Here is an 11,934-nt window from a genome sequence, read left to right on the forward strand (position 1 = left end):
CTATTGATTTCAGTGAAGCTAGAATTTCCTTGTAGACTTCACTGTTCTGAAACTGATATCCTGTCCTTTGGACTGCACTGTACTAACCATCACACCTCCATACCCCATCTCTATCCCTTTAAGTAATCTGATTTTGTTTTAAAGAGAAAGTAGAATATCTGAATTATGTTTGAAGATTTATCATTATACTAAGCACCAAATAAATATGTTGGACCAGTGTTTTCAAAGTCAAAGTCAAACATTTCAAAGCCTATATTGTACTTACATTGCCTGAAGTTGTAAACCAAACTTTCAAAAGTCAGACATATATTTGGCATAGCTTTGATTTAGTCTTCACATCAATGAGTTACACAGGTGTGGACTATGGCTGGCAAGATACAGACAGTTGAAAAGTCAAGTGAACAACCTGGAGTAGTAGTGTTCTCATTGAATTTCTACAGAATAGCTCAAATTTCTTCCCTTGAGATATGGATATAGCCTCCATCCAGATTTCTTAATTGCCCATTAACGAATGCAGGCTTGGATGCTTCTTCATTAATTCCAGTGGTAAAAATCCCATTGATGTGGAAAATGGCCCCAAAGAAATTGTTAGTGACCTACTGAGGTCCCTTCCAACCTGAATTATTCTATGATTTTATGATACAGTACAGTGTGATACAAGAAAATGCAGGTTGTCATTAGGAGGAGGCAGTGACTGATAAATATTTAAGAATCTAATTATTTTCATAAATATCCAGAAGATACTTATATCATCACAGGTTAGGGGAATTGGGAGAGGATTAATTTAAAAGTTTAGATAAATTAATTTTCATCTCACTTCCATTTAGCCGCATAAAAACTAGGCGACTAACCTAATACTGTAGTCAGCTTATCTTCTGTATTCTGAGGAGGGGAGGAGATTCTCCACATGTTCAGTCCATCTATCTTCTGCATTTATCTTAGGTTACACTGTGCCCTTAGTGTGGTGCTTTGTGTTTTTCCGCTAACTGTAGAAGGTACCTGTGTGGCTAGCTCAGACTAAACACTGAAATTTCAGACAACTGAAGTTATAAGGCATGAATTTCAGCCTAAGTGGCTTAGACTGCTGTGAACTGTCAAATGGACCCTTGACTCAAGTACCCTGATTTGGAAAGTTACTTATCTTACAGCTTTTACAAAATTCAACTGCTCTGTTAACATTCAGTATTTTATTACTGAAGAACTTCTGGCAAATAAAAGCTCTTGTTGTTCTCTGATATGGACATAATTTTTAATGCAGTATCTATCTTGTTACCTTCCTGGAATTGTATTTGCTGGATCAGGTTTTCAAAGATCAGACTGAGCATATAAAGAGACAACCTACCTTGTATTTCTCTTATAGGTGTGGATTACAATGTGAAAACCATCACAGTAGATAATACCCAGGTAGTCCTACAACTCTGGGACACTGCTGGCCAGGAACGGTGAGAAACATTCTGTGATTGGTTTAGCCATTGTAGTCAGCTAAGCAGCACACAGCTGTTTGCTCACTCCCGCATCCAGTGGGATGGGGGAGAGAATCGGAAGGGGGAAAGTGAGAAAACTCATTGGTTGAAATAAAGACAGTTAAATAATTTAAAAAAAACAAAAAACAACAAAGCCATTGCCAACCAGAAACCAGTAAAGAGGAAAAGAAACAAAACTAAGAAAAATAAGTCATGCAAAAACCCCCAGTTGCTCACCACCAAATTCATCAATGCCCAGCCAGTCCCTGAGCAATTTCAGCCTCAGCCAGCCTCTCTCCCCACCGCAGTTTTATTGCTGAGCACAACATCATATGGTATGGAATATCTCTTTGGTCAGTTGGGGTCAGCTGTCCCAGCTGTATCCCCCCCCAACTTCTTGTGCTCCCCCAGCCTACTCGCTGGTGGGGTGCTGTGAGAAGCAGAAAAGGCCTTGGCTCTGTGAAAACACCATTGAGCAGTAACTAAAATGGTGTGTTACCAACACTGTTTTCAGAACAAATCCAAAACATAGCCCTGTACAAGCTAGTATGATGAAATTTCACTCTATCCCAGCCAAAACCAGTACACATTGTAAGGTTTTGCTTCCTTGAATCATCTGTTTGAAGGTTAGTAAGCATCAACCTAATCGTGCTTCTTGGGAGAGGAACAAATAGGAGTATTCCTAACACAGCCAGTGAATTCACAGTTTAGATCTTTCCCTAGCAGCAATAATGTGCTGATTTGGTGCTAAGTGTCCATTGAAAAACTGCCATTCTGTAAAAGAGATTCTTACTAAAGGTCTTAAAATTTCAGTACGACACAATTTCTTTAGGAGGAAGGCTGATTTTAAAATGTACCTAGAATTATGTCTGTAGCATTAAATGCCTTAATAGTTTAAAAAAAGAGGGTATTTTTTCACCAGAACAATCCCATTGTCGTTAAAGATCATTAAGTTTTCAGTGGTAATTTTCTTTCCCATCTCCTCATCTATTGTGTAGTTTTCTATTACTAAAAGAAAGGAGGAGGAGGAGGAGGAGGATGATGATCTATGTTTTCTACAAGAAGTTTAGGAAAAAACCCCGTATAGAAATCTAGGTACCTGCTTTAGGCAGAGCACTTTGTGAGGTGCAAATTTCTGCTCCAAGCTTAAAATGGGAGGACGGGATGCAAGTTTAAAAAGAGGATGGGAGAAGGTGAGATATGCAGCTGATTATCCAGACTAACCCAGAATCAATTAAAGAAGGCAGAGGGAACTTTTCCAAACACTTTCTTTCAAAAAATATTTTTGAAACTGTTCTTGCAGTGATTTGTAGTAGTAGTGTCCTCTGTGAATCTTCTGCTGAATGTGAAAAGGGGTCTGATGATTCAGGAGGAATAAGATTGCTTACTACAATCCATAATAAACCTCACCTTTCAAACAGGATCTGCAGTGAAGATAAGTATTAGAGCTTTGCCCTTGTCTAGTTTATGGAATTTTAGAATACATAGGTAAACCAAATTAACAGGGGTTTAACCCTTACTAAAACTAGATGATTAGATGCAACTGTATGGTAACATCTTCCTTTTGAGTGTGGGATTACCATAAAATTTTACTTAAATTGTCAAATTGCTACTTCTATTGAGATCTATAAACAGGTTCTTACTTGTAGGTACCGAAGTATTACCAAGCAGTTTTTCAGAAAAGCTGATGGTGTCATTGTGATGTATGATATAACAGCAAAAGACACATTCACAGCTGTCAAGCAGTGGCTGATAAGCATCGAGGTAATATGACATAACTTTAAATCTAAACTCTGGTGTCATTATTCTCTATCTTCTTCTGGACAGGGAGTGTTAGCAGGGCAAACGACAGAGAGCAGCATATTTCTTGTGTTGTCACAATTACATTTTTGTTAGTGATTTTGCTCTGCACAGTTGCCAGTAAAGCTGTTTTTAGAATCTCTGTGTCTATGAAAATAATTACAGTTCCAGGGTTTTAAGGACATAAAATGACTTGGGGAAAGCCCACCATGGAGTCTTCTGATTTCTCATAAAGGTTATCTAGCTGCTGACTCGCATTGGATCACCACTTACACTGCGAGGTGCTTTGGATCAGTGATGATGGTCTGATGATCACTGATCATCACTAGCAGTTTGACAACCAAGTATACAGCTCATGGGAAATTGACTGTGCTGTGGATATAAGCCATAAACTTAAAGCTATAGTATCTACATTAGTGCTATAAAGCTATCTCGTGGTAGACAGTTCAGTTTCCTGGGGATCATCCTTTCGACCACATGAAAACAAAATCATAGCACATGCCACTGAGTTAATTAAAAATGCTATTTTTTTCTCTTGGTATATCTCTGTAGCTGATAGGCAACATATTGAGAGTGCAAGCAGCTGAATTTACTTGTGGCAAAAGAAAAAATAAAAATAAAACTGAGGCTGCTACCATAAAAGACTGAGTCACTAAAGAGAACAAAGTGTGACTTCCTATTTGCCCGCTATTGCAGAGTATTGCTACTGAAAAAGTAGGGGACAAATTGGTATGTGAAGATCATTTAGTCTGATTTTATATGGCATATGTTCTAGTATAATACACTGTTTTCCGTAGTGGCCCAGTAGGTGGCTTTGCAAATTGAAGTTAGGACTCATTCATTCAAATGTTTCCAAACAGGCATAGTTATTCCTCATCTGAGTAGCTCCACTGAAGTAATAGTAACGTGCATTTTGTAAGAACAAGCCCTTATTAAATATATGATCTTAACAAGTCAGTGATTGTTATAATTCAATATGGTAAAAGCTAGAGGATAATTCCAGCTTTTGATCAAGAAAAATAAAATATTGTGGTCAAAATCTTTTTCCAAGCTGTAATAGTTCACTCATCTTTACTAATTCTGTTTGCTACAAGCTATTGCTAAGTTGAAGACATACTGCCATGTCCATTTACTGCTGCAGCATTCAGCCCACTTTATGAATGTCCTCATTGTGATAATTCTAACCATTTTCAGGATGAATTTTGATTTGTGCATATTCTATGTATTTTTGGAGGCCTATTCCATGTACTCTCCACTACTTTATGTAATTTATTTGGCATAATTATACTGAGATGTTGTCATTATTTTCCCATCCATGTAATTAGAAAAGCAGTGGCTATAAACATGCAATGTCAGAGCCTGTGTAGCATGGTAGTTTACTATGTCATTGTAATATAGAGTCTGATGAGCTTCTGTGCTGTTATTAAAAAATGCTAAGTTAGTGCAATCTCTAGCATTCTGTCTTTTTCATGCTTTTTATCTAACTTTAATTCCTGATATGTTTGTAGTTAAAGTGGCACATACCTGGCTCATATGTGATGTCCTAAATGTCTTGTTGCAGTGTGACATTTGTTAGTTTTCATCCTCTTGATCTGTGATTTTTTAAATACAATGCCTCAGTTGATATTTATTCTTTGTCTGCAGGAAACAACTGGGGAGAATATACCTGTGCTTTTGTTGGGTAATAAAACTGATAATGAAAAGGAACGTGAGGTCCCTATGGGAATGGGAGAGCATCTTGCTAAGGTACTATCCTCAAAGGGGAACACTTACAAAACTTGAAGGTGAAAGTTTTAAAATGGAGTCTAAATGTGTCTAAATTCATAGAAACACAGATCAATTTTAATCAGACAAGTATTTTGAAGAATTAGGAACCCCATCACCCTCATCAGTTCAGGTCTCAGTAATGTAAGTGCTGATAATTATAGTAGCTATAAAACTGTCTAGATGAAAAAAACAGAGTGATGCAAAAAATATTTAAGAATTCACTCTCATTGTCTCTCTTCTCTCTCTTTTTTTGTTCTCTCTTTCTCTCTATTTTTTTCCTCCCTTCTCTTTTTCTCTGTGGATGAATTCTTAACAGAGAGATAATTCAGGGACGTTTTCTCCCTCCCACCTCCTGTAAAACCACAGAAGACCATCTGTTACTCCTATGGTAGGAGTAGAAAACATGTTTACTTTTAGTAACTTTCCATCAAGGAGAGAAAACAAGTAGACTTAACAGTCTGCATCTACCAGAGCACTGGTGATACAAGGGCCATAATTTAAGCATTAAGGGACTGCAAATAGCAAATACTTGTTTCTATTCCTGTCTACATGCCCATAATTTTTTTCTTTTTAATCTCTTTATACAATGCATATAGTTTGGACACCAATGCTTCCAGAATATTCATAGAAATAATGACTTAGAAATAAGTCATCCCAATATTCATGAGAAATTAACTGAGTTGGTAGGAATTTACCTAAATTAAACAATGTGCTGGACTTCACATATGTACTTGTTTCTCCTTTGAAAATAGATTTACAGCCCTGCTTACTGGTAACTAAAAAGGAATATTTTCAAAATTTGAAATGCAGCTAAATTTTCTTGATGTATAGGAAAGATTACTGCTAGGCACCTCTCTATAATTGAAAGAATTAGGGCCAGATCTATTTTTATCTTATTTTGATATTCATACAGCCTTTTACAAGCATAACTCTGTATTCAGGTTTGTGTCCATTATTTTGTATTTATAGGGGAGCAATATCAGCCTTGAATTTCATCTGCCAAAGGTTCTCCCTTTAGGAAATCTGCTTTATTTTCTTGTATGCATGGAAATGCATATAGTTTTGAGACCCTGGAAGCTGGGAGGGACGCCAGGGTGTAACATAAATCCTTTTGTGAAAAAACAATTGACACATAAATGCTAAATGGACAGAATAGGTGTCTTACATGTTATTTAGCTCTCTTAAAAAAATGTACTAGTAAACCAAAGATGAATCATTGTAATATATAGAACTCACAGCCCACCTGGCCATTAATTCTAACATGTCATGCAAGAAAATAAAATGTTGTGCATATGTAAAACAAAGAAAGGTGTCAAATTAAAGATGGTTATAATCAAATTAATGGATCTGAATGACTCATTTGAATGTTTGAATGTGCTGCCTGAGGTAGCTAAGGGAAGGAATGATTAATGACAATGGATTAGTTGAAAAGCAGTGTGGATACAATTAAATTAAAACAGTTTGGTTGCTGAGCTAATAATAACCATGAATTCTAATGAAATATTAATTCTTGCTAAATAGCCATGCAATTCCTATGAAACCACATACCACTGTCTCTATTAGTGAAGGCAGTTGGGTTACTTATTTTGTTAATAATCCCATGAATTACTCACAAATGACCCAAAATACACAGGCCTAGATGCTGAGCTGATACAAATATGTATAGCCATGTTTGGTGAAAACAAGCCTGAATGTGTTCTCTTGCAGACAAAGAACGAGATTAGCCTGTTGACCCTGAAGTCCAACAGTTTTTATGGACTGTTTCAAAGTCTCACAAGATGGGTTCATTTTTACCTAGTTTTTTCTATAGTCAGAGAGGAATGTGTACTTCCACAGGGCATTCCAGCCCAGCTGTATTAACTCTTGCTTTGCTTCAATCCCACATGTTGGAAGTCAGTGTACTACATATTCAGTCAGAAACCCAAGGGCTCCCATTATAATGCATGTGTCACATAACTTCTTTGCAAGGCAGGCAGCACAGTTGATTAATAAAAAGAAGAATGGCAGTTTGAAGGGAGTCCTTTCTATTCCTTGTCATTTGAGAAGACTGATTGTTGCAGTGTGTGTGTGATACCCCGGGAAAGGGGGGATAGAATGAGGATAGGGATTCTGGAAAGCATCAACAAGGCTGTGCTGAAGCTGATCTGTAGTTGGATGAATTAAAGAGTAAACATCATGCTGGTAAGGACAATTTTGCAGTATTGACTTTGCTGGGAGAAACAGCAGACACAAACCAAAATGTTCACATGCAGTACAAGAATGACTTGATGGAAATCGTCTAAAACTCTCTTGATATTGCTACTGAGATTATAAAGAAAGAAAGAAAGAAAAGAAAAAAAAGACAAATCAATTTGATTTTTTTAGTAGACATTTGATAACACTGAAACATTTTTTGGACCTACTAAAGTAAATTACTATATTTATGAAACTTCTTTTCCCAGTTTTTGTCTTTGAAATTTCATTAAGATGATAAAACTTTCAAAAAGCTGTGCAAGTTTGGAAGCATGATATATGAAAAAAACAACAAAACCAAACAACTGAAATACCTGGTCATTTTAACGGGAACTTTTGAAAACTGAATTGCAAGTGTCTTATGAAGGGTAGTTAAATAAGTACAAATGCAGTAACCACAGTTAATAGCAAACAAATGAAAATATGCAGACACGTGATTGTAATTTCCTAAGCTACTGACTTATTTGAATTTTAATTTATTGTCATAAATAGCAATAAGAGACATAGAAAAGTGGAAAGTGAGTAGAAAGTTGAAATCAGGATGGGTAAAATGGCATTTGTAATACCATAGAGGCAGTATAGAGGAGCTTCAATGTAATAACTTGTGAAAGTAGTCAGATGTCTATTTTGGAGAGGCTAATCTGTCATTCCCTCTCAAACTTCTCTTGCTGCCAGGTCAGGCTTTTGTGCAGATGATCTCTTGCATTTATTGTGATAAGGCTTCAGCTGAAGCCTGAGAATGTCTGGAGGGCTTGATCATTTATCCACCATTCTTAATTGCAAAGTCCCCAGGGGCAACAAAACCAAAGGTGCAGGCTGACAGTGAAAGAAGGTGCAGAAAAATTTTACAAGTACAAAAAATTAAATAGAATTAATTTGTTATTTTTTGTTGAGGTTTTTAACTGGTCATTTGCTGGAAAACATTGGTCTCAAACTGTTGAATACAGAAACACTGCTGCTGAAGCTTTCCAAGATTTTAAAAAAAACCCCCCTCAGTGGAATTATTTTCACCTGCTTTATCAAGCACTCAGTGATGCACTAATTGCCTCATCATCGCAAGGAAAGTTCACAAGACTTCAGTATTTTGCAAGGCGTGTTTTCGATTTAGCCTTTGAGAGATAAAGCTCTTGCAGCACAAGCCACTGTATAGAACAAATATCTGCGAAGAAATGCATATAGTTGTTTGGGAGGCACACTTGGACTTCTCTCCTTTTGCTACTCTTTACTGTTAGCTCTAGAATTAAATCCTAATTTTTCCTAAGATGATCTATTTCTGTTTCTTTATTTGCATATTTCACTATATCTGTGTTGCTTTTTAAAGCTGGAGTGAGATATTGTGCAAAATTAATTAAAATAATCTTTCTGTTTGATTCTAGGATTGCAATTTAATTTTCTATGAATGCAGTGCATATTCTGGGTACAATACCAAAAAGTCTGTGGTTCACTTGGCTAGGTAAGAAGAAAGCACAGTCTATGAATTCTGTACATGCCTGACTTCTCTGTCACAGAGTGAATTCTGTTTGTTAAATGAGTTTGATAGGAACTTATGATGATGAAATATTTATTCCTTTTAAACTGTTCTGTAGCCTGACCCTGTTGCTCTAGCTGAGCAGTTGCTCAGGTTCATGAAGAGTCCTGTGTAAGCTAGTGACCATAAATACCTAAATGGTTGCTAGGAAAGCTGAGGGTCTGGGACGTTGCGATAGTTGTTGTAACTTGCAGGAAGTTCTTGGAGGTTTGAGGAAATATGCTTGGAAATGGATGCTGCTGAGTCCTTGCAGCAGAACATTGGATGTGCTTCCTCCCTCTGCTCATTACAGCTCAAATTCTGCTGTCTGCCTGGGGCTGGGAGAGAGGGAGAGGTGGATGTTTGAAGTTATATAAAGGCTAGGGGTAGAAATACAGGCAAATCTGTCGCCTCTGAACTACTTACACAGGTGAAAACACTGGTAATGAATTGGCAGATGTTTAATATTGTTGCTGTAGTTAGTGAAATTCTGTGACTGTGTCAGGTAATTGATAAAGTCTAGATAGCCAGATGGTTTTTTGTTTTGCTCTACCCTCAAAAATAACAAATGAAAATCACTGTTTTGAGTCTCTGTAATATACAACAAATGCTAACTATGCACCAACTATGTTTTCTAACTAAAAGACAAAGGTGGTTTTATGATGGAGCCACCATAATTGTATATTTTTGTTTGTTAGTTCACAAAATTCTGTCATTTTCTGTTAAACTTTGAACAATTTTATGGTTTGGGGGAAATATTTTGGGTTTTTTTTGATCTCTTATGGGTATTACTGATTTATTTTTTTTTCTCAAAAGTATTGTTTCTTTCCCCCAGGATTTTAAAGGAACACGAAGATAGGGTGAAAGAGAAAACCGTTGAACTTCATTCTGCTATGAATAAAAAGTCTTGCTGTATCAGGACATAAAATGCTGGGGCATGTTTAAACAAAACTCATACATTTATATGACACTACATGGCACCATCAGATTTGCTTTATCTTCCAAATATTTCTTCTGCTGTGTTCTGAGGTGTAAGTGAACTTCCAAATCCTTGTATGCTTCGATCTTCACTTTTACAAATATTGTCTTTAGTTAATTGACAAGGTATTTGGGGCAGTAACAGTCTTATGCTGTTTGACGCCCAACATCACTGAATCCTACTTTGTGATCAGGCTTGTAGAAGCTGCCACATTATTAATAAGAAATTATTTTATAGGAAAAAACCTACTTGGAATGTGAAGTAAATTCTTACTGGTGTGGATGACCTATCTTCTGAATACTTCTATTTATTTCAGTGCTCTTTAGATCCTGATTTTGTGCTGACCTTTGTTACAGTTTTTTTAAAAATTGAAATAGGTAGCTGGTTGGTTGCTTAAAAGCAACATACCAGCAATTGCAAAGTATAAGGTATACTTTAAAGCTTAGTGTGAAATATACATGAACAAAGGATTGAAGAACTATGAAGATTTTCTTAAGTAGCATTAACTCATGATAGTGCAGTGCTTTACTCTGGCTAGTTAGCATTGCACTCAGAGCAAATCAGCCTGTGCTGTTCATTTGACATGGCTGTACTGCTTTGTGTTGCAGAGCTTGATCTGAACCTCTGTTTGGCTCTCTTGTCCTATAGAAGTCCCAAAGCAATCTGTGGCCAGCTTGAACATTCAAATCAATTTACTGTCATTAGTGCTGATCAAAACCACATACCTACATAGGAAGCTCATGGCACTGGTGTGGTTGGTTGTAGTACAAAGCATATTATGGCCGACAGAATAGCTGTTTGTCTCCAGAAGTCTGTCACAGTAGGTTTCATGCCAGATAATGGAGTCAGAATTTTCAGATATAGTAGATCTTCTTTTGAGGAAGATTTTGAGAAACTTTCCAGCATTTAAGGATTGAAAAATCTCACCAAAATCCAGTGAGATACTGCTCTCTTTAGCCATGTTAAGAAAAAAATCCTCCTTGTATACCTAAATACATGACTGATTTTTCAAAAGCATCTGACACACAGCATTTCCCTTTGGTTTAACCAGGGCCTGATAGCACTGAGATACAATGTTTGAGAAATCAAACCCACAGGGACAGGTTTTAGAAAATCATGGCCCACCCTAGATCATAAGAAACCCAAAGGTCATAATTGCTTTTGGAAGCCTTTGGAAAATATAAATGAAAATTAGAAACTTGAGAGTGGGTCACCCAAGCCAGCACGTGATCAACAATTATTCCTGTTGGTATTTGTCTTCATTGCATCCAACTACTGTAGTAAGCATTCAAGAATGATTATTCGTGATGCTGATCTTGTTGGAAAAGTGGAACCCATGGAATAATTTATTTCATTAAATTATCAAGCAAAACTGTTGATTTTATTATATGAGATTGTTACAGTCATGTTTTCAAACCATTTTCTAAATGTTTCAGAAAAGTTATTTTTCATTTGAATAATGAATCAATTTGAAACTAAGGATGAAACTTAAACACTAGCTTAATAAGCAACTCTATTTTGGGATAAAACATCAGTAATTAATTGTTCTCTTGGGATTCGGTCTGATCAAAGGTATTTATCTAGTGCCAAGAACTATGAAACAGAGGTTGTCAAACCTTCCCCTACAGCAATTCCTGTATTCACACGAGCAGTCAAATGCTCTTTCCTATGAGCTGGGATCCAAACATGACCCCTTTCCCTATCAAGTAGAATAACCATTGTTCCCTTCTATCAGGAACAATGGATGGACCAAGGAGCCTAGGATGAGCTGATGCTTAGAGGTTTTCCCCTTGTTGATTCCTGAGAGTCTGCTCATCTAAATAAAAAAAAACCAAAACCAAAACCTCCCCTTGCTTCCAGTAAGGTGCTTAAGAACCCCTAAAAGCCAAGAGGAGCAAAACAAGCAGCCATTACTGAAAATCGGTAGGCTTTCTGTTCATTTCCCAGGGTTGCTTCTTGAAGTTCATTACTGATTGTGGAGGGATGAGTCACCTTACAGACTGTTACATGTTATCCATCATGGAAATCATCTCAGAATTGAATCACCTGTGTTCAATCCTGGCTGGAGTTGAACTAATGCAAACCTCTAATTTAAACCTCAACAAAAACAACTATTTATCCCAATTCCAATTAGGGAAGAAATGTCATCAGTTTAAATATTGGCTTTGCTAATTGACTATGAATGA

General features: G+C 36.7%; 1 protein-coding gene across 4 annotated transcripts in view; it reads left to right on the forward strand.

The window, feature by feature from the left end:
- CRACR2A (calcium release activated channel regulator 2A) overlaps positions 1-10,042 on the forward strand; it is a 70,692-nt gene extending 60,650 nt beyond the window's left edge. For 2 of the 4 annotated variants that reach the window (XM_075762604.1, XM_075762599.1), the window contains exons 14-18: positions 1,361-1,442; positions 3,113-3,227; positions 4,908-5,009; positions 8,639-8,715; positions 9,605-10,042. In XM_075762604.1, the coding sequence (XP_075618719.1) occupies positions 1,361-1,442; positions 3,113-3,227; positions 4,908-5,009; positions 8,639-8,715; positions 9,605-9,695 (467 nt within the window). In that variant the 3' untranslated portion in view covers positions 9,696-10,042. Of the gene's footprint in view, positions 1-1,360; positions 1,443-3,112; positions 3,228-4,907; positions 5,048-8,638; positions 8,716-9,604 lie in introns of all 4 variants that reach the window. The other 2 variants (XR_012837113.1, XR_012837114.1) reach the window with 2 other exon arrangements.
- The last annotated feature ends 1,892 nt before the right edge of the window (positions 10,043-11,934 follow it).

This window comes from Balearica regulorum, chromosome 1 (genome assembly GCF_011004875.1).
Source record: "Balearica regulorum gibbericeps isolate bBalReg1 chromosome 1, bBalReg1.pri, whole genome shotgun sequence".
Classification (NCBI taxonomy): domain Eukaryota; kingdom Metazoa; phylum Chordata; class Aves; order Gruiformes; family Gruidae; genus Balearica; species Balearica regulorum.